This window comes from Lathamus discolor, chromosome 2 (assembly GCF_037157495.1).
Source record: "Lathamus discolor isolate bLatDis1 chromosome 2, bLatDis1.hap1, whole genome shotgun sequence".
NCBI classification, from domain to species: Eukaryota; Metazoa; Chordata; class Aves; order Psittaciformes; family Psittacidae; genus Lathamus; species Lathamus discolor.
Window position 1 is genome coordinate 124432187 of NC_088885.1, and position 19425 is coordinate 124451611.

The 19425-nt window shown below is 49.7% G+C and overlaps 1 protein-coding gene and 19 non-coding genes across 20 annotated transcripts in view; 1 reads left to right on the forward strand and 19 right to left on the reverse strand.

Moving 5' to 3' along the window:
- DNAJC5B (DnaJ heat shock protein family (Hsp40) member C5 beta) overlaps positions 1-19425 on the forward strand; it is a 43792-nt gene that overhangs the window by 1545 nt on the left and 22822 nt on the right. Inside the window, exon 2 of the mRNA XM_065668363.1 lies at positions 1185-1312. Coding sequence (XP_065524435.1) covers positions 1206-1312 — 107 coding nt within the window. The 5' untranslated portion in view covers positions 1185-1205. The remainder of the gene's footprint in view (positions 1-1184; positions 1313-19425) is intronic.
- TRNAY-GUA (transfer RNA tyrosine (anticodon GUA)) lies at positions 3992-4079 on the reverse strand. The gene is given in 2 exon segments: positions 3992-4027; positions 4043-4079. It is a non-coding gene; the product is annotated as a tRNA-Tyr (tRNA).
- On the reverse strand, positions 5172-5244 carry TRNAA-AGC (transfer RNA alanine (anticodon AGC)). The gene has a single exon. It is a non-coding gene; the product is annotated as a tRNA-Ala (tRNA).
- On the reverse strand, positions 5576-5663 carry TRNAY-GUA (transfer RNA tyrosine (anticodon GUA)). Its single transcript is given in 2 exon segments — positions 5576-5611; positions 5627-5663. It is a non-coding gene; the product is annotated as a tRNA-Tyr (tRNA).
- On the reverse strand, positions 6413-6485 carry TRNAA-CGC (transfer RNA alanine (anticodon CGC)). Its single transcript has one exon. It is a non-coding gene; the product is annotated as a tRNA-Ala (tRNA).
- On the reverse strand, positions 6817-6904 carry TRNAY-GUA (transfer RNA tyrosine (anticodon GUA)). Its single transcript is given in 2 exon segments — positions 6817-6852; positions 6868-6904. It is a non-coding gene; the product is annotated as a tRNA-Tyr (tRNA).
- On the reverse strand, positions 7652-7724 carry TRNAA-AGC (transfer RNA alanine (anticodon AGC)). Its single transcript has one exon. It is a non-coding gene; the product is annotated as a tRNA-Ala (tRNA).
- Positions 8046-8133, reverse strand: TRNAY-GUA (transfer RNA tyrosine (anticodon GUA)). The gene is given in 2 exon segments: positions 8046-8081; positions 8097-8133. It is a non-coding gene; the product is annotated as a tRNA-Tyr (tRNA).
- On the reverse strand, positions 9282-9369 carry TRNAY-GUA (transfer RNA tyrosine (anticodon GUA)). Its single transcript is given in 2 exon segments — positions 9282-9317; positions 9333-9369. It is a non-coding gene; the product is annotated as a tRNA-Tyr (tRNA).
- TRNAA-AGC (transfer RNA alanine (anticodon AGC)) lies at positions 10462-10534 on the reverse strand. The gene has a single exon. It is a non-coding gene; the product is annotated as a tRNA-Ala (tRNA).
- TRNAY-GUA (transfer RNA tyrosine (anticodon GUA)) lies at positions 10865-10952 on the reverse strand. The gene is given in 2 exon segments: positions 10865-10900; positions 10916-10952. It is a non-coding gene; the product is annotated as a tRNA-Tyr (tRNA).
- TRNAA-AGC (transfer RNA alanine (anticodon AGC)) lies at positions 12045-12117 on the reverse strand. The gene has a single exon. It is a non-coding gene; the product is annotated as a tRNA-Ala (tRNA).
- Positions 12449-12536, reverse strand: TRNAY-GUA (transfer RNA tyrosine (anticodon GUA)). Its single transcript is given in 2 exon segments — positions 12449-12484; positions 12500-12536. It is a non-coding gene; the product is annotated as a tRNA-Tyr (tRNA).
- On the reverse strand, positions 13283-13355 carry TRNAA-AGC (transfer RNA alanine (anticodon AGC)). Its single transcript has one exon. It is a non-coding gene; the product is annotated as a tRNA-Ala (tRNA).
- On the reverse strand, positions 13677-13764 carry TRNAY-GUA (transfer RNA tyrosine (anticodon GUA)). Its single transcript is given in 2 exon segments — positions 13677-13712; positions 13728-13764. It is a non-coding gene; the product is annotated as a tRNA-Tyr (tRNA).
- TRNAA-CGC (transfer RNA alanine (anticodon CGC)) lies at positions 14514-14586 on the reverse strand. Its single transcript has one exon. It is a non-coding gene; the product is annotated as a tRNA-Ala (tRNA).
- TRNAY-GUA (transfer RNA tyrosine (anticodon GUA)) lies at positions 14913-15000 on the reverse strand. The gene is given in 2 exon segments: positions 14913-14948; positions 14964-15000. It is a non-coding gene; the product is annotated as a tRNA-Tyr (tRNA).
- On the reverse strand, positions 16091-16163 carry TRNAA-AGC (transfer RNA alanine (anticodon AGC)). The gene has a single exon. It is a non-coding gene; the product is annotated as a tRNA-Ala (tRNA).
- TRNAA-AGC (transfer RNA alanine (anticodon AGC)) lies at positions 16811-16883 on the reverse strand. The gene has a single exon. It is a non-coding gene; the product is annotated as a tRNA-Ala (tRNA).
- TRNAY-GUA (transfer RNA tyrosine (anticodon GUA)) lies at positions 17214-17301 on the reverse strand. The gene is given in 2 exon segments: positions 17214-17249; positions 17265-17301. It is a non-coding gene; the product is annotated as a tRNA-Tyr (tRNA).

A 19425-nucleotide genomic window follows, 5' to 3' on the forward strand; every position in this document is an offset into this window, starting at 1 on the left:
CCATCAAAGAGCTGCAACTGTTTCCTTATGAATGATAGAAATCTACATCCTATGTTTTAGATTATGGTTTGTGTATGTTTCTTCATGTCATTGCCTAGCATTAGTTAGGTCTGGGTTAAAAAACTTTGGTTCTTCAGATCAAGAAGGATGAAGGATGAAGTATGAACTGTGAGGAGGTAGTAGAGCCACTCAGTAGAGAATCACTTGTCTGCTTTGCTTCTGTGATGGAAGAAGGAATGAATGATAGATCTGAAGTGGACTAAATCTGTCAGCCTGTGCTTAGTCTTTATTTGCATACTACTGTAAGAGCAACTTGTTAAATTTATCACAAGCTCGTGAATTCAGCCCAAAGTCTTGTCTCTCAAATAAGATAGGATCTTGGTTGATGTCAGTTTTTCCCATTTTTTGGGGAACAGTATTTGCTGTTTATTGCAGCAGTTTGCTGCAATAATAATAATAATACTGAGGTCAATTCTTGGTATCTAGTCACGTTGCCTAGGTCCAGATTCATTCTACCTGTCCTCAGGCACATGAGCTGGGAATTCAATCATCCTGACCCTGCTGTAAAGATAATAGGGAGAAAGTGCTTGATCAGTTGTGCTGAGTATGTCTTTCTATCTGTTGACAATATAAGGAGTCTAGTTTGACTAAGCTTCAAACTTAACCACTCAACTTAGGCACCTAAAATTGGTTAGGCTGAATGAGTCCTTGTGTTGAGAAAGCAAATATTCACCACAGTGTTGCATTAAGTTATTCTCAGAGGTACAAAGGTCTTACCCCACTGAAGTCCAACAGCTTTAACAAATAGTAGAATTATTCTAAGACATAGAAAAGATGGAAGTAAACAAACACAAGTAAAACTAGGTGAAAATGGTATGTGCAGGCATTAATGCTGTAAGAAATTTAGCCATTGATTTCAGTGAGAATAACATCAAACCTTTACTATGAACAATGACACTTAACACAAAAGCTTCTGTTCTTTGTTTCTTGCTTTTACATTTTCTCAAATAACTAACATATCTCAAGGGACAGAGGATAACTTCGAGGAGATTTTATTCTAGTTTCATTTTCATTTATTTTTAACATTCTAGTACATGATTAAAATCTATTAAAATGAAAAGTAAAAATACTATCCATACATGTTTGCAGTCCCTGGCATTTAAACTTCTGCTCTACATTTGCAGCTTTAGTAATGTACTGCTGACATGGCTGACCAAAGACAACGTACTTTGTCAACATCAGGGGAAGCATTATATGAAATCCTGGCCCTAGAGAAGGGAGCAACACATGATGAAATTAAGAAGTCCTACAGGTATGTGAAATCTGATGTGCAACATGTCTAAAAATGCTTCTATGTCTGGCAGGATTAGGATGGTGAAACCTTTTCAGTTGCCTGCACTGTAGACATTCATTGTTACAAAGTTTTCCTTCTCCATGAGCCTGAATAGAATCAGAGATGATGCAATGGGAATCTATTGATTTCATCCCACAAGCAATCCATGTGCTTCATCAAAAATGTTTTAACCCTAACACAGACTATGCTTGCAAAGTGTAGGTTTTGAAGTGTACCCAGTTCTTCTGTTAATATCTGTCTTCTCCTAAAGTATGTTGAGAAGTAAAGCCAATGCAGAAAAATGCTGTAATAATTGAAGAACTAGAGTAAGAGACATAAGGAATTAGATCAGTTTATCTTGTCATAAAAAGTAGACTGATAGATTATTTGATTGTAGTGTGTAATGTCTTTGAAGGGGAAAAATGTTAGGTGTGGGAGGGTTAGTCACTTTATGAAGGCACGCATAACCAAAACCAGTGATTGGAATCTAAAAGCAATTTGAGCTGAAAAAGAAACAAATGATTTTAACAGTGAGCAAAACTAACCACTGAAACATCCTGGCACAGGAAATGGGAGGTTCTCTATGGAAAGAGAGGACTTAAGTTTTACTCAAACACGAGTTACTACACTGGTGAATACTTACTGTTGAAATGTAGCAAGACCTAGAAGTAAGACTAGAAGATTTTATGAGTCATTTTGCTCTTAAATCTGTAAAATCTTTTGAAAGAACTTTAAATGTCATGAATGAAATAGATGTTCTTCCATTGAAATATGCCAGGCGCTTACTTGCAGGCTTAATAAATGTAGTAAAATTTTTATTACATTCTGGGTGGTGTTGGTTGAACTGTGTTACCAGTCAAACTTTAACACAGCTTGCTTTTTCCCATCAAATGTAAGAATATATTTGAACTCAAAAAAGGCTTGTGAAATGCATCTACTTGCATCACTGCTTAGCTTGAATTTTGCTGGGAGTCTGTCCTGTGTGGTTTTGAACAAACTGCACCTCTCCTGCCATCTGTTTTTAAAGGCGGAAGAGGAGGCGAATGAAAATGTGAATGTCCAAACTCTTCATACAATGGAAGGAAAACTGTTAACATCTCATGGTTCTCTTGTCATGCATAACTGTACCACTGGGTGATAAACTTCCTACAGTATCAAATTCACTCATGACTTAACACCTTCTGTGTCCCTGTAGTATAATTTGGCTGCAGAAGCCATCTTCTGTATCAAACCTCATGTCTTCCTGTTGCTTTTATATTTAATTTTCTGGAAAGGAGGCCTTCTTTGATAGGCAAAGGACGGAGTTGTCATGGAAGAATATAGTATGGAATTAACTTTATTTAATGGTGAAAATGAATACAGATGATTTACAAAGTGATCTATGGCAAAAACGACAGTGACGCTTTATCCATCTTTATTTGTAATTATAAAAAAAAAGAGACTGCTTCTGACTAAAGTGGAAATGTCAGAGGGATTCACTTTTAATGGAGTAGCTGTAAATATTTGCAAGATAAAATGATGAGTCAGTCTCACAGATTTGCTCTAATTATCTTTTAATTTATGCTAATCCAAAAATCTGCTGCTGAACTGGTATTATTTAGTACAGGGTATGAAACTAGCAACACCTGATTCTGAGTTTCCTGCCATTATTAATTAAGTCAGTATTAATCATACTACCACAGCCAAGGGCAAAATTCACTTTTTAATAAACATGAGAGAGGTACCTCTCAGTACTTTTATTTAGAGCTTGGCACAACCTAATTTATCAAGGACTAAAGCTAACAGGGTTCTAATCAGCAGAATTTCAAAGGAGATATCCTTATCTTCAATACTTTACAAAAATAATCTGCAGAAAAAATTTTGGCATAACAACTTAAATTGAACTATGACATCGGCTTTCAAGGCTGACGAAGTAACATGCAGAGAGATAATAAATTTATGTTTTCTTCAGAAGTTTCAAAAGATTCACCTTGAGAGTGTATATTCAAAAGAAAAAAAAACAAACCTGAAAATCTCTGTCACAGATTACACAGAAGTCTGAGAATGCCGCAGAATACTGAATACTCTTTAATGACTGAAAACAAAAAGGGATAATCTCTTACCTGTGCCTATACCAATGCCATGTGCTACTACTGTGCTGGTACATCCATAAATGTTTTCCTCCTTTCGGAACACAATAAGCTCCCAAAAGCTCCCACACAAACTGGATACGAGGGAAAGGGCCCTGTGTCCAGGCAAGTGAAATGAAAAGCTCTGGAGAATGCGGGCATCGATCCCACTGCCTCTCACATGCAAAGCGAGCGCTCTACCACTTGAGCTAATTCCCCAGCCCACGGCCTTGCCCTGAGGCCCTCTCCCCTCCCAGGCACACAGCCCTGACCCAGACTCTCCAGCAACCAAAGCCTGGGGCTCCCATCCACCTGGCTCCCACCATGCCAGCCACCAAATCCCTTTGCTGCTGGTGGTGTCCACTGACAACCCCTGATGGTGCTCAGGTGCCACCGTCCCCTGCCCAGGGTTCACCAGAACTGCCTTGATAGCTTCACCTTCCTCAGCAAGGGCAAGAGCTGAAGGCTGTGCAGGCCTTGAAGAGCAGCCAGGCAGAGAGGGCCAAAAGGCAGAGGTGCCACAGGGTGTGTTCCAGAGCCAAAAGGGCACTCCTTCGAGCCGGAGTTGAACCAGCGACCTAAGGATGGCCGTGCAAGGAGCCTACAGTCCTCCGCTCTACCAGCTGAGCTATCGAAGGAAGCATGGGGCATGACCAGGACATCACTCATTACACACTCATCCCCATCACACACTCATCCAACACTGCCCATGCTGCGGTGCAGTATGATGCCTCCATTCCAACAGCCTGATTCATACAGCCTCAGCTCCAATGTTATGCTTGCTTATCCATTTAGCTCATCAAGTCATTGAAAGCAGCACATAGAAAGGCTCTACAGGCTCCCAGGATTTCACCTGCACAGAATCACAGAATTGTTAGGGTTGGAAGGCACCTCTGGAGATTATCTATTCCAACTCTTCTGCCACTCGGTGCTACCGATGTAGGTTACACAGGGGTGCGTCCAGGCAGGTTTTGAATGTCTCTGCAGAGGGAGACTCCACAACCTCCCGGGGTAGCTTGTTCCAGTGCTCTGCCACCCTCAGCAGAAAGAACTTCTTCCTCATGTTGAGGTGAAGCTTCCTGTGTCAAAGTTGATGGCCATTGCTCCTCATCCTGTCGCTGGGCACCCCTGGAAAGAGTCTGGCGCCATCCTCCTGGCACACACCTTTGAGATATTTATATGCATTAATGACAGCCTCTCAGTCTTCTCTTTTACAGTTGGACCCTCCTCAAGGCCAAAAAGACCACCCCCATATCCTACTGGTCCTTCCCTTGCTTCAGTTTTGCTGGGCTTTTGCCTACAGTTTCAGTACCACCGAGAAGGACAGCCTTTCTATACCCTGTAACCTCCTACAAGCCCTGGAAGGTGATGAGGAAGCCCTGTGAACCCCTCTTTCTCCAGGTTGAACATGCCCAGTGTCCTGAGACAGTCTGCAAGGAGAAATCCCTCCATTCCATGATGCCCCTGCACTGAGGTTGCTCCATTTCATTCATGTCTTTGCTCCACAGAGAGCCCAAAGTTAGACCCAGTGCTGGAGATCACATTTGAAGACATACAAGCAAAGAGGGAGAAAAACAATTCTGTGAAGCTGCCCGTACTGCATTTAATGCAGCCATGCATGTCATCCTACTCTGTAATGCCTGGGCACATCTGCATCTCCTCAGGGCCCCCAAAGCGCAGAGAGCCCCCAGGAATGGGCCCTGTGTCCAGGCAAGTGAAATGAAAAGCTCTGGAGAATGCGGGCATCGATCCCGCTGCCTCTCACATGCTAAGCGAGCGCTCTACCACTTGAGCTAATTCCCCAGCCCACGGCCTTGCCCTGAGGCCCTCTCCCCTCCCAGGCACACAGCCCTGACCCAGACTCTCCAGCAACCAAAGCCTGGGGCTCCCATCTACCTGGCTCCCACCATCCCAGCCACCAAATCCCTTTGCTGCTGGTGGTGTCCACTGACAACCCCTGGTGGTGCTCAGGTGCCACCGTCCCCTGCCTAGGGTTCACCAGATCTGCCTTGCTTGGTTCGCCTTCCTCAGCAAGGGCAAGAGCTGAAGGCTGTGCTGGCCTTGAAGGGCAGGCAGGAAGTCAGGGCCAAAAGGCAGAGGTGCCACAGGGCGTGTTCCAGAGCCAAAAGGGCACTCCTTCGAGCCGGAGTTGAACCAGCGACCTAAGGATGGCCGTGCAAGGAGCCTACAGTCCTCCGCTCTACCAGCTGAGCTATCGAAGGAAGCATGGGGCATGACCAGGACATCACTCATTGCACACTCATCCCCATCACTGCCTCATCCAACACTTCCCAAGCTGCAGTGCAGTATGGTGCCTCCATTCCAACAGCCTGATTCAAACACCCTTGGCTCAATCCTCACAACACTTGCCCAACCCTTTAGCTCGTCACATTGTCCAAATCCACAAACAGAATAGATACACAACCTCCCGGGATGTCATCAACACACGGACTCTCCTCAACTCCAAAATCAGCATCCTTAAGTTCTTCTCCTGCTTTCCTTGATTCACTGTCACTGGACTTCCTTTTGCCCTCCCATCAAGTTCCAGGCAAATGGACAGGGATTCCTTGAGTGCGTCACCTACTCCTACAAGGTATGAAAACATATGCAAGTCCTCTGAACCTCTCTATCTCCAAGCAGAAGATGCCCACTGTCCCGAAACCATCCACCAAGAAAAGTGCCTCCATTCCCTGGTGGCATTTTTGGAGGCCCTGCAGTGAGGTTGCTCCCAATTCATGCATGTCTTTCCTCCATGGGGTAGCTCAAACCTAGACACAGTGCTGGAAATGACATTTGATGACTGTGAAGCAAAGCAGAAAATCAATTCCTCTGTGTAGCTTCCCTTAGGAGGTTTAATGCAGTCTCTGAATGTCATCCTTCTCTGTATAGTCTGGGCACATCACCCTCTCCACAGAGCCCCAGAAAGCTCCCAGCAAAGGGCCTTGTGACCAGACAAAGGAATAAAAAGCTCTGGAGAATGCGGGCATCGATCCCGCTGCCTCTCACATGCGAAGCGAGCGCTCTACCACTTGAGCTAATTCCCCAGCCCACGGCCTTGCCCTCACGTCCTCTCCCCTCCCAGGCACACAGCCCTGACCCAGACTCTCCAGCAACCAAAGCCTGGGGCTCCCATCTACCTGGCTCCCACCATCCCAGCCACCAAATCCCTTTGCTGCTGGTGGTGTCCACTGACAACCACTGATGGTGCTCAGGTGCCACCATCCCCTGCCCAGGGTTCACCAGAACTGCCTTGCTTGGTTCATCTTCATCAGCAAGGGAAAGAGCAGAAGTCTGTGCAGGCCTTGAAGAGCAGCCAGGCAGAGAGGGCCAAAAGGCAGAGGTGCCACAGGGTGTGTTCCAGAGCCAAAAGGGCACTCCTTCGAGCCGGAGTTGAACCAGCGACCTAAGGATGGCCGTGCAAGGAGCCTACAGTCCTCCGCTCTACCAGCTGAGCTATCGAAGGAAGCATGGGGCATGACCAGGACCTCGACCATCACAGCCTCATCAAACACTTCCCAAGCTGCAGTGCAGTATGGTGCCTCCATTCCAACAGTCTGATTCAAATTCCCTTGCCTCAATTCTCACAACACTTGCCCAACCCTTTAGCTCATCACATTGCCCAAATCCACAAACAATATAGATACACAACCTCCCGGGATGTCATCAACACACGGACTCTCCTCAACTCCAAAATCAGCATCCTTAAGTTCTTCTCCTGCTTCCCTTGATTCACTGTCACTGGACTTCCTTTTGCCCTCCCATCAAGTTCCAGGCAAATGGACAAAGATTCCTTGAGAATGTAACCTACCCCTCCTACAAGATGAGAAAAAACATATGTAAGCCCTTTGAACCTCTCTATCTCCAGCAGAAAATGCCCACTTTTCTGAGACCATCCACAAAGAGAAATCTCTCAATTTCTTGGTGGTTATTTAGGTGCTCTGCTGTGTGGCTGCTCAAATTCATTCATGTCTGTCCTCCGCGGGGGAGTGCAAACCTGGATACAGTGCTGGAGATGACATTTGACGGAGGACAATTTAAAAGGTGAAGATAAATTCCTATGTTAGGCTGCTGTTTCTACTTTTAATGCCATCGTGCATGTCATGCTGCTCTGTAAAACCTGGGCATTTCGACATCATTTCCCCAGAACCTACAGAGGAAAGACAACCCCCAGAAAAGGGCCCTGTGTCCAGGCAAGAGGAATGAAAAGCTCTGGAGAATGCGGGCATCGATCCCGCTGCCTCTCACATGCTAAGCGAGCGCTCTACCACTTGAGCTAATTCCCCAGCCCACGGCCTTGCCCTCACGTCCTCTCCCCTCCCAGGCACACAGCCCTGACCCAGACTCTCCAGCAACCAAAGCCTGGGGGTCCCATCCACCTGGCTCCCACCATCCCAGCCACCAAATCCCTTTGCTGCTGGTGGTGTCTACTGCAACCCCTGATGTGCCACCATCCCCTGCCTAGGCTTCACCAGATCTGCCTTGCTTGGTTCACCTTCCTCAGCAGGGACAAGAGCTGAAGGCTGTGCTGGCCTTGAAGGGCAGGCAGGAAGTCAGGGCCAAAAGGCAGAGGTGCCACAGGGCGTGTTCCAGAGCCAAAAGGGCACTCCTTCGAGCCGGAGTTGAACCAGCGACCTAAGAATGGCCGTGCAAGGAGCCTACAGTCCTCCGCTCTACCAGCTGAGCTATCGAAGGAAGCATGGGGCATGACCAGGACCTCACTCATTACACACTCATCCCCATCACTGCCTCATCCAACACTTCCCAAGCTGCAGTGCAGTATGGTGCCTCCATTCCAACAGCCTGATTCAAACACCCTTGGCTCAATCCTCACAACACTTGCCCAACCCTTTAGCTCGTCACATTGTCCAAATCCACAAACAGAATAGATACACAACCTCCCGGGATGTCATCAACACACGGACTCTCCTCAACTACAAAATCAGCATCCTTAAGTTCTTCTCCTGCTTTCCTTGATTCACTGTCACTGGACTTCCTTTTGCCCTCCCATCAAGTTCCAGGCAAATGGACAGGGATTCCTTGAGTGCGTCACCTACTCCTACAAGGTATGAAAACATATGCAAGTCCTCTGAACCTCTCTATCTCCAAGCAGAAGATGCCCACTGTCCCGAAACCATCCACCAAGAAAAGTGCCTCCATTCCCTGGTGGCATTTTTGGAGGCCCTGCAGTGAGGTTGCTCCCAATTCATGCATGTCTTTCCTCCATGGGGTAGCTCAAACCTAGACACAGTGCTGGAAATGACATTTGATGACTGTGAAGCAAAGCAGAAAATCAATTCCTCTGTGTAGCTTCCCTTAGGAGGTTTAATGCAGTCTCTGAATGTCATCCTGCTCTGTATAGTCTGGGCACACCACCCTCTCCACAGAGCCCCAGAAAGCTCCCAGCAAAGGGCCTTGTGACCAGACAAAGGAATAAAAAGCTCTGGAGAATGCGGGCATCGATCCCGCTGCCTCTCACATGCGAAGCGAGCGCTCTACCACTTAAGCTAATTCCCCAGCCCACGGCCTTGCCCTCACGTCCTCTCCCCTCCCAGGCACACAGCCCTGACCCAGACTCTTCAGCAACCAAAGCCTGCGGCTCCCATCCACCTGGCTCCCACCATGCCAGCCACCAAATCCCTTTGCTGCTGGTGGTGTCCACTGACAACCCCTGATGTGCCACCGTCTCCTGCCTAGGCTTCACCAGAACTGCCTTGATAGCTTCACCTTCCTCAGCAAGGGCAAGAGCTGAAGGCTGTGTGTGCCTTGAAGGTGTGGGAGACAGGAAGTCAGGGCCAAAAGGCAGAGGTGCCACAGGGTGTGTTCCAGAGCCAAAAGGGCACTCCTTCGAGCCGGAGTTGAACCAGCGACCTAAGGATGGCCGTGCAAGGAGCCTACAGTCCTCCGCTCTACCAGCTGAGCTATCGAAGGAAGCATGGGGCATGACCAGGACATCACTCATTACACACTCATCCCCATCACTGCCTCATCCAACACTGCCCATGCTGCGGTGCAGTATGATGCCTCCATTCCAACAGCCTGATTCATACAGCCTCAGCTCCAATGTTATGCTTGCTTATCCATTTAGCTCATCAAGTCATTGAAAGCAGCACATAGAAAGGCTCTACAGGCTCCCAGGATTTCACCTGCACAGAATCACAGAATTGTTAGGGTTGGAAGGCACCTCTGGAGATTATCTATTCCAACTCTTCTGCCACTCGGTGCTACCGATGTAGGTTACACAGGGGTGCGTCCAGGCAGGTTTTGAATGTCTCTGCAGAGGGAGACTCCACAACCTCCCGGGGTAGCTTGTTCCAGTGCTCTGCCACCCTCAGCAGAAAGGACTTCTTCCTCATGTTGAGGTGAAGCTTCCTGTGTCAAAGTTGATGGCCATTGCTCCTCATCCTGTCACTGGGCACCCCTGGAAAGAGTCTGGCGCCATCCTCCTGGTACACACATTTGAGATATTTATATGCATTAATGACAGCCTCTCAGTCTTCTCTTTTACAGTTGGACCCTCCTCAAGGCCAAAAAGACCACCCCCATATCCTACTGGTCCTTCCCTTGCTTCAGTTTTGCTGGGCTTTTGCCTACAGTTTCAGTACCACCGAGAAGGACAGCCTTTCTATACCCTGTAACCTCCTACAAGCCCTGGAAGGTGATGAGGAAGCCCTATGAACCCCTCTTTCTCCAGGTTGAACATGCCCAGTGTCCTGAGACAGTCTGCAAGGAGAAACCCCTCCATTCCATGATGCCCCTGCACTGAGGTTGCTCCATTTCATTCATGTCTTTGCTCCACAGAGAGCCCAAAGTTAGACCCAGTGCTGGAGATCACATTTGAAGACATACAAGCAAAGAGGGAGAAAAACAATTCTGTGAAGCTGCCCGTACTGCATTTAATGCAGCCATGCATGTCATCCTACTCTGTAATGCCTGGGCACATCTGCATCTCCTCAGGGCCCCCAAAGCGCAGAGAGCCCCCAGGAATGGGCCCTGTGTCCAGGCAAGTGAAATGAAAAGCTCTGGAGAATGCGGGCATCGATCCCGCTGCCTCTCACATGCTAAGCGAGCGCTCTACCACTTGAGCTAATTCCCCAGCCCACAGCCTTGCCCTGAGGCCCTCTCCCCTCCCAGGCACACAGCCCTGACCCAGACTCTCCAGCAACCAAAGCCTGGGGCTCCCATCCACCTGGCTCCCACCATGCCAGCCACCAAATCCCTTTGCTGCTGGTGGTGTCCACTGACAACCACTGATGGTGCTCAGGTGCCACCGTCCCTGCCCAGGGTTCACCAGAACTGCCTTGATAGCTTCACCTTCCTCAGCAAGGGCAAGAGCTGAAGGCTGTGCAGGCCTTGAAGAGCAGCCAGGCAGAGAGGGCCAAAAGGCAGAGGTGCCACAGGGTGTGTTCCAGAGCCAAAAGGGCACTCCTTCGAGCCGGAGTTGAACCAGCGACCTAAGGATGGCCGTGCAAGGAGCCTACAGTCCTCCGCTCTACCAGCTGAGCTATCGAAGGAAGCATGGGGCATGACCAGGACATCACTCATTACACACTCATCCCCATCACTGCCTCATCCAACACTGCCCATGCTGCGGTGCAGTATGATGCCTCCATTCCAACAGCCTGATTCATACAGCCTCAGCTCCAATGTTATGCTTGCTTATCCATTTAGCTCATCAAGTCATTGAAAGCAGCACATAGAAAGGCTCTACAGGCTCCCAGGATTTCACCTGCACAGAATCACAGAATTGTTAGGGTTGGAAGGCACCTCTGGAGATTATCTATTCCAACTCTTCTGCCACTCGGTGCTACCGATGTAGGTTACACAGGGGTGCGTCCAGGCAGGTTTTGAATGTCTCTGCAGAGGGAGACTCCACAACCTCCCGGGGTAGCTTGTTCCAGTGCTCTGCCACCCTCAGCAGAAAGAACTTCTTCCTCATGTTGAGGTGAAGCTTCCTGTGTCAAAGTTGATGGCCATTGCTCCTCATCCTGTCGCTGGGCACCCCTGGAAAGAGTCTGGCGCCATCCTCCTGGCACACACCTTTGAGATATTTATATGCATTAATGACAGCCTCTCAGTCTTCTCTTTTACAGTTGGACCCTCCTCAAGGCCAAAAAGACCACCCCCATATCCTACTGGTCCTTCCCTTGCTTCAGTTTTGCTGGGCTTTTGCCTACAGTTTCAGTACCACCGAGAAGGACAGCCTTTCTATACCCTGTAACCTCCTACAAGCCCTGGAAGGTGATGAGGAAGCCCTGTGAACCCCTCTTTCTCCAGGTTGAACATGCCCAGTGTCCTGAGACAGTCTGCAAGGAGAAATCCCTCCATTCCATGATGCCCCTGCAATGAGGTTGCTCCATTTCATTCATGTCTTTGCTCCACAGAGAGCACAAAGTTAGACCCAGTGCTGGAGATCACATTTGAAGACATACAAGCAAAGAGGGAGAAAAACAATTCTGTGAAGCTGCCCGTACTGCATTTAATGCAGCCATGCATGTCATCCTACTCTGTAATGCCTGGGCACATCTGCATCTCCTCAGGGCCCCCAAAGCGCAGAGAGCCCCCAGGAATGGGCCCTGTGTCCAGGCAAGTGAAATGAAAAGCTCTGGAGAATGCGGGCATCGATCCCGCTGCCTCTCACATGCTAAGCGAGCGCTCTACCACTTGAGCTAATTCCCCAGCCCACGGCCTTGCCCTGAGGCCCTCTCCCCTCCCAGGCACACAGCCCTGACCCAGACTCTCCAGCAACCAAAGCCTGGGGCTCCCATCTACCTGGCTCCCACCATCCCAGCCACCAAATCCCTTTGCTGCTGGTGGTGTCCACTGACAACCCCTGGTGGTGCTCAGGTGCCACCGTCCCCTGCCTAGGGTTCACCAGATCTGCCTTGCTTGGTTCGCCTTCCTCAGCAAGGGCAAGAGCTGAAGGCTGTGCTGGCCTTGAAGGGCAGGCAGGAAGTCAGGGCCAAAAGGCAGAGGTGCCACAGGGCGTGTTCCAGAGCCAAAAGGGCACTCCTTCGAGCCGGAGTTGAACCAGCGACCTAAGGATGGCCGTGCAAGGAGCCTACAGTCCTCCGCTCTACCAGCTGAGCTATCGAAGGAAGCATGGGGCATGACCAGGACCTCGACCATCACAGCCTCATCAAACACTTCCAAGCTGCAGTGCAGTATGATGCCTCCATTCCAACAGCCTGATTCAAATTCCCTTGGCTCAATTCTCACAACACTTGCCCAACCCTTTAGCTCGTCACATTGCCCAAATCCACAAACAGAATAGATACACAACCTCCCGGGATGTCATCAACACACGGACTCTCCTCAACTCCAAAATCAGCATCCTTAAGTTCTTCTCCTGCTTCCCTTGATTCACTGTCACTGGACTTCCTTTTGCCCTCCCATCAAGTTCCAGGCAAATGGACAAAGATTCCTTGAGAATGTAACCTACCCCTCCTACAAGATGAGAAAAAACATATGTAAGCCCTTTGAACCTCTCTATCTCCAGCAGAAAATGCCCACTTTTCTGAGACCATCCACAAAGAGAAATCTCTCAATTTCTTGGTGGTTATTTAGGTGCTCTGCTGTGTGGCTGCTCAAATTCATTCATGTCTGTCCTCCGCGGGGGAGTGCAAACCTGGATACAGTGCTGGAGATGACATTTGACGGAGGACAATTTAAAAGGTGAAGATAAATTCCTATGTTAGGCTGCTGTTTCTACTTTTAATGCCATCGTGCATGTCATGCTGCTCTGTAAAACCTGGGCATTTCGACATCATTTCCCCAGAACCTACAGAGGAAAGACAACCTCCAGAAAAGGGCCCTGTGTCCAGGCAAGAGGAATGAAAAGCTCTGGAGAATGCGGGCATCGATCCCGCTGCCTCTCACATGCTAAGCGAGCGCTCTACCACTTGAGCTAATTCCCCAGCCCACGGCCTTGCCCTCACGTCCTCTCCCCTCCCAGGCACACAGCCCTGACCCAGACTCTCCAGCAACCAAAGCCTGGGGGTCCCATCCACCTGGCTCCCACCATCCCAGCCACCAAATCCCTTTGCTGCTGGTGGTGTCTACTGCAACCCCTGATGTGCCACCATCCCCTGCCTAGGCTTCACCAGATCTGCCTTGCTTGGTTCACCTTCCTCAGCAGGGACAAGAGCTGAAGGCTGTGCTGGCCTTGAAGGGCAGGCAGGAAGTCAGGGCCAAAAGGCAGAGGTGCCACAGGGCGTGTTCCAGAGCCAAAAGGGCACTCCTTCGAGCCGGAGTTGAACCAGCGACCTAAGAATGGCCGTGCAAGGAGCCTACAGTCCTCCGCTCTACCAGCTGAGCTATCGAAGGAAGCATGGGGCATGACCAGGACCTCACTCATTACACACTCATCCCCATCACTGCCTCATCCAACACTTCCCAAGCTGCAGTGCAGTATGGTGCCTCCATTCCAACAGCCTGATTCAAACACCCTTGGCTCAATCCTCACAACACTTGCCCAACCCTTTAGCTCGTCACATTGTCCAAATCCACAAACAGAATAGATACACAACCTCCCGGGATGTCATCAACACACGGACTCTCCTCAACTACAAAATCAGCATCCTTAAGTTCTTCTCCTGCTTTCCTTGATTCACTGTCACTGGACTTCCTTTTGCCCTCCCATCAAGTTCCAGGCAAATGGACAGGGATTCCTTGAGTGCGTCACCTACTCCTACAAGGTATGAAAACATATGCAAGTCCTCTGAACCTCTCTATCTCCAAGCAGAAGATGCCCACTGTCCCGAAACCATCCACCAAGAAAAGTGCCTCCATTCCCTGGTGGCATTTTTGGAGGCCCTGCAGTGAGGTTGCTCCCAATTCATGCATGTCTTTCCTCCATGGGGTAGCTCAAACCTAGACACAGTGCTGGAAATGACATTTGATGACTGTGAAGCAAAGTAGAAAATCAATTCCTCTGTGTAGCTTCCCTTAGGAGGTTTAATGCAGTCTCTGATTGTCATCCTGCTCTGTATAGTCTGGGCACACCACCCTCTCCACAGAGCCCCAGAAAGCTCCCAGCAAAGGGCCTTGTGACCAGACAAAGGAATAAAAAGCTCTGGAGAATGCGGGCATCGATCCCGCTGCCTCTCACATGCGAAGCGAGCGCTCTACCACTTGAGCTAATTCCCCAGCCCACGGCCTTGCCCTCACGTCCTCTCCCCTCCCAGGCACACAGCCCTGACCCAGACTCTTCAGCAACCAAAGCCTGGGGCTCCCATCCACCTGGCTCCCACCATCCCAGCCACCAAATCCCTTTGCTGCTGGTGGTGTCCACTGACAACCCCTGATGTGCCACCGTCCCCTGCCTAGGCTTCACCAGAACTGCCTTGATAGCTTCACCTTCCTCAGCAAGGGCAAGAGCTGAAGGCTGTGTGTGCCTTGAAGGTGAGGGAGACAGGAAGTCAGGGCCAAAAGGCAGAGGTGCCACAGGGTGTGTTCCAGAGCCAAAAGGGCACTCCTTCGAGCCGGAGTTGAACCAGCGACCTAAGGATGGCCGTGCAAGGAGCCTACAGTCCTCCGCTCTACCAGCTGAGCTATCGAAGGAAGCATGGGGCATGACCAGGACATCACTCATTACACACTCATCCCCATCACTGCCTCATCCAACACTGCCCATGCTGCGGTGCAGTATGATGCCTCCATTCCAACAGCCTGATTCATACAGCCTCAGCTCCAATGTTATGCTTGCTTATCCATTTAGCTCATCAAGTCATTGAAAGCAGCACATAGAAAGGCTCTACAGGCTCCCAGGATTTCACCTGCACAGAATCACAGAATTGTTAGGGTTGGAAGGCACCTCTGGAGATTATCTATTCCAACTCTTCTGCCACTCGGTGCTACCGATGTAGGTTACACAGGGGTGCGTCCAGGCAGGTTTTGAAGTCTCTGCAGAGGGAGACTCCACAACCTCCCGGGGTAGCTTGTTCCAGTGCTCTGCCACCCTCAGCAGAAAGAACTTCTTCCTTATGTTGAGGTGAAACTTCCTGTGTCAAAGTTGATGGCCATTGCTCCTCATCCTGTCGCTGGGCACCCCTGGAAAGAGTCTGGCACCATCCTCCTGGCACACAACTTTGAGATATTTATATGCATTAATGACAGCCTCTTAGTCTTCTCTTTTACATTTGGACCCTCCTCAAGGCCAAAAAGACCACCCCCATATCCTACTGGTCCTTCCCTTGCTTCAGTTTGCTGGGCTTTTGCCTACAGTTTCAGTACCACCTAGAAGGACAGCCTTTCTATACCCTGTAACCTCCTACAAGCCCTGGAAGGTGATGAGGAAGCCCTGTGAACCCCTCTTTCTCCAGGTTGAACATGCCCAGTGTCCTGAGACAGTCTGCAAGGAGAAACCCCTCCATTCCATGATGCCCCTGCACTGAGGTTGCTCCATTTCATTCATGTCTTTGCTCCACAGAGAGCCCAAAGTTAGACCCAGTGCTGGAGATCACATTTGAAGACATACAAGCAAAGAGGGAGAAAAACAATTCTGTGAAGCTGCCCGTACTGCATTTAATGCAGCCATGCATGTCATCCTACTCTGTAATGCCTGGGCACATCTGCATCTCCTCAGGGCCCCCAAAGCGCAGAGAGCCCCCAGGAATGGGCCCTGTGTCCAGGCAAGTGAAATGAAAAGCTCTGGAGAATGCGGGCATCGATCCCGCTGCCTCTCACATGCTAAGCGAGCGCTCTACCACTTGAGCTAATTCCCCAGCCCACGGCCTTGCCCTCACGTCCTCTCCCCTCCCAGGCACGCAGCCCTGACCCAGACTCTCCAGCAACCATTCTCCTGGTACCCACCTTTGAGATATTTATATGCATTAATGAGATCGCCTCTTAGTCTTCCCTTTTACATTTGGACTCTCGTGAGGGCAAAAAAGACCTTCCGCATGTTCTTCTTCAGCTTCCTGAGATTAAATTTCACTCTCTGGCTTTTGACATATGTTCCAGTACCACAAGAAAGGGCAGTTCTTCCTGTACTCTGTAACCTCCTCCTAAGCCCTATAAGGTGAAGCATAAGCCCTCTCAACCTGCCTTTCTCCAAGTGGAACATGCCACCACTGTGAGATCATCCACAAAGAGAAATCCTTCCATTCCATGGTGGTTATTTCAGTGTCCCTGCAGTGAGGTCGCTTCATCTCATTCATGTCTTTCCTCCAACTCAAAGACCTGGAGATGACATTTGATGTCCTGAAGCAAAAAGGGAGAAACCTTCCTCTGTGAAGCTTCCCTTAGGACTTTCAATGCAGTTGTGGATGTCATCCTACTCTGTATAGCCTGGGAACATCACCATCTGCACAGAACCCCAGGAAGCCCCCAGCAAAGGGCCCAGTGTCCATGCAGAAGGAATAAAAAGCTCTGGAGAATGCGGGCATCGATCCCGCTGCCTCTCACATGCTAAGCGAGCGCTCTACCACTTGAGCTAATTCCCCAGCCCACGGCCTTGCCCTGAGGCCCTCTCCCCTCCCAGGCACACAGCCCTGACCCAGACTCTCCAGCAACCAAAGCCTGGGGCTCCCATCCACCTGGCTCCCACCATCCCAGCCACCAAATCCCTTTGCTGCTGGTGGTGTCCACTTCAACCCCTGATGGTGCTCAGGTGCCACCATCCCCTGCCCAGGGTTCACCAGATCTGCCTTGCTTGGTTCGCCTTCCTCAACAAGGGCAAGAGCTGAAGGCTGTGCAGGCCTTGAAGAGCAGCCAGGCAGAGAGGGCCAAAAGGCAGAGGTGCCACAGGGTGTGTTCCAGAGCCAAAAGGGCACTCCTTCGAGCCGGAGTTGAACCAGCGACCTAAGGATGGCCGTGCAAGGAGCCTACAGTTCTCCGCTCTACCAGCTGAGCTATCAAAGTAATTATGTGGACATTCATAGCTCATGCCTTCAGCCTGAGATTTTCTGTCTGTCTCTGTCTTCTTTTGTTCCCAGGTCTACTCCCTTGTTTGTAGATGTGGGAAGCTGAAAAATCCTTTACTTTATGTAAACACTCTTTAGCAACAACTAAAACTTCGATGTGTTATTTACATTATTCTCATCCTAAATCTAAACCACAGCGTATACCTGTTACTACAGAAAAAATTATCTGTTCCTTCTGAAACCAATATAATATCCACTTCTTCTACAGCGTCTATATTATGTCCATGTCCCACACTTTACATCCTTTCTTGTCTTTTGATATGTACACACAGTCTATGATCCATCCTTCTAACATATCACTTGAGCTCATGTAATTGATGACTTTTGGCTTCATTTGTCATAGTAGTCTTTCTGGGCAGGAAAGATGGTGTGTGGTGTTGGATTGTTGAACGCTGAAGCCAGTTCTGTTTTTATCACTGCACTTTGACCAGTTACATCAAAATTAATTCTTCATTAATCTGGACATTTATTGAAATACTGATGATGTTGCTGAGGTGAGTAGCTTGAGAGAGGACGCCTGCAACACCGGAGCGGAGAGGGGAGAGATCAGCGTCCAGGAGCCTCACCTCAGAGCGACAAGAGCCACTGAGGAGGGAGCCTCAAGTCCTCAACAGGACTTGCCCAGGACTCGGAAGCTCAGCTCCCGCGAGGGGCTGACTCACAGGGGGCGGAGCCAGGAGGAGTGGCACCAGCTGGGAGTGGCTAAAAATCTTTCCCAGGGAGCGCGGCGAACAGAGCCGGCAAACAGAGAGCGTCGAGGCAGAGGGTCGAGGCAGTTTGCGCGGCAGTTCGCGCGGGCAGGCGAGCGGGCAGGGGAGTGGGCAGGGAAGCGTTCCAACCGCCTCATCGAGAGGACTCGCCTGGAGTACAGGAGGGGGAAGGAGTGCTGAGGGACGTAGACGGATTGATTGACCAGATAGATCATGGTTACAACACGATCGAAAGCTGCAGTGAGTACTAATGTGGGTATCCAGACTGAGCCTTCCTGCAGACATGCAGCTGTGCAGGTCTCTGGCTGCAGCGAATGCCTGAGCCTGGCACTTGTATTGGAGGGAGCCAGTGATACTGCTTGTGTTCGCTGTGAGCAAATAAATGACCTGCTCAGGCAGGTGGCTGAACTGAGGGAGGAGGTAGAAAGGTTGAGAGCCATTAGAGAGTGTGAAAGTGAAATAGATTGGTGGAACCACACCCTAAGGCAAGGACAGAGGGAAGTGGTTCAACAAGATATGGATCCCCTTCCCTCCTACCATCAGACAGAAGGAGAGAGCTTAATGGACAAGGATGGATGGAGGGAGGTTCCTCCTCGGAGAGGTAAGCGAAAACCCTCACAATCCCTTCCTCCCTCCCAGTTGCCCTTGAATAACAGGTACGAGGTCTTGGAACTTCAGGGCCAGGTGAATGGAGATGGTGAGGCAAATCTATCTAGTGAGTCACCCAGGGCTAGTCACTCACCCACATACCTCAGAACTTCTCCAACCAAGAAGAAAAGAAGAGTAATTGTGGTGGGTGACTCCCTTCTGAGGGGAACAGAAGGGCCCATTTGTCGACCGGATCCACCCCACAGGGAGGTCTGCTGCCTGCCTGGGGCTCGGATTAGAGATGTTAAAAAGAAGCTCTCTGAACTGGTGCAGCCGTCTGACTACTACCCACTGCTGGTTTTTCAGGTTGGCAGTGACGAAATTATTATGAGGAACGTAAGGGCGATGAAGAGAGACTACAGGGCCCTGGGACGGCTGGTTAAAGGGTCTGGAGCGCAAGTGGTGTTTGCCTCCGTACCTGTTGCAAGCGAGGGTGAAGGGATATATAAGAAGACTCTGCAGGTTAATGTATGGCTACGTGACTGGTGCCAAAGGCAGGGGTTTGGGTTTTTCAGTCACAGGCTGCTGTATGGGACACCTGGTTTGCTGGTGACAGGCGGGATACACCAGTCCCAGAGAAGAAAAAGGGTTTTGGGGCAGGAGTTAGCAGGGCTTATTGACAGGGCTTTAAACTAGTTAGGAAGGGGGGAGGGGATTTAACAGGGCCTGTTGGGGACAAGCCCAAGAGGAACATGCTAGGGATT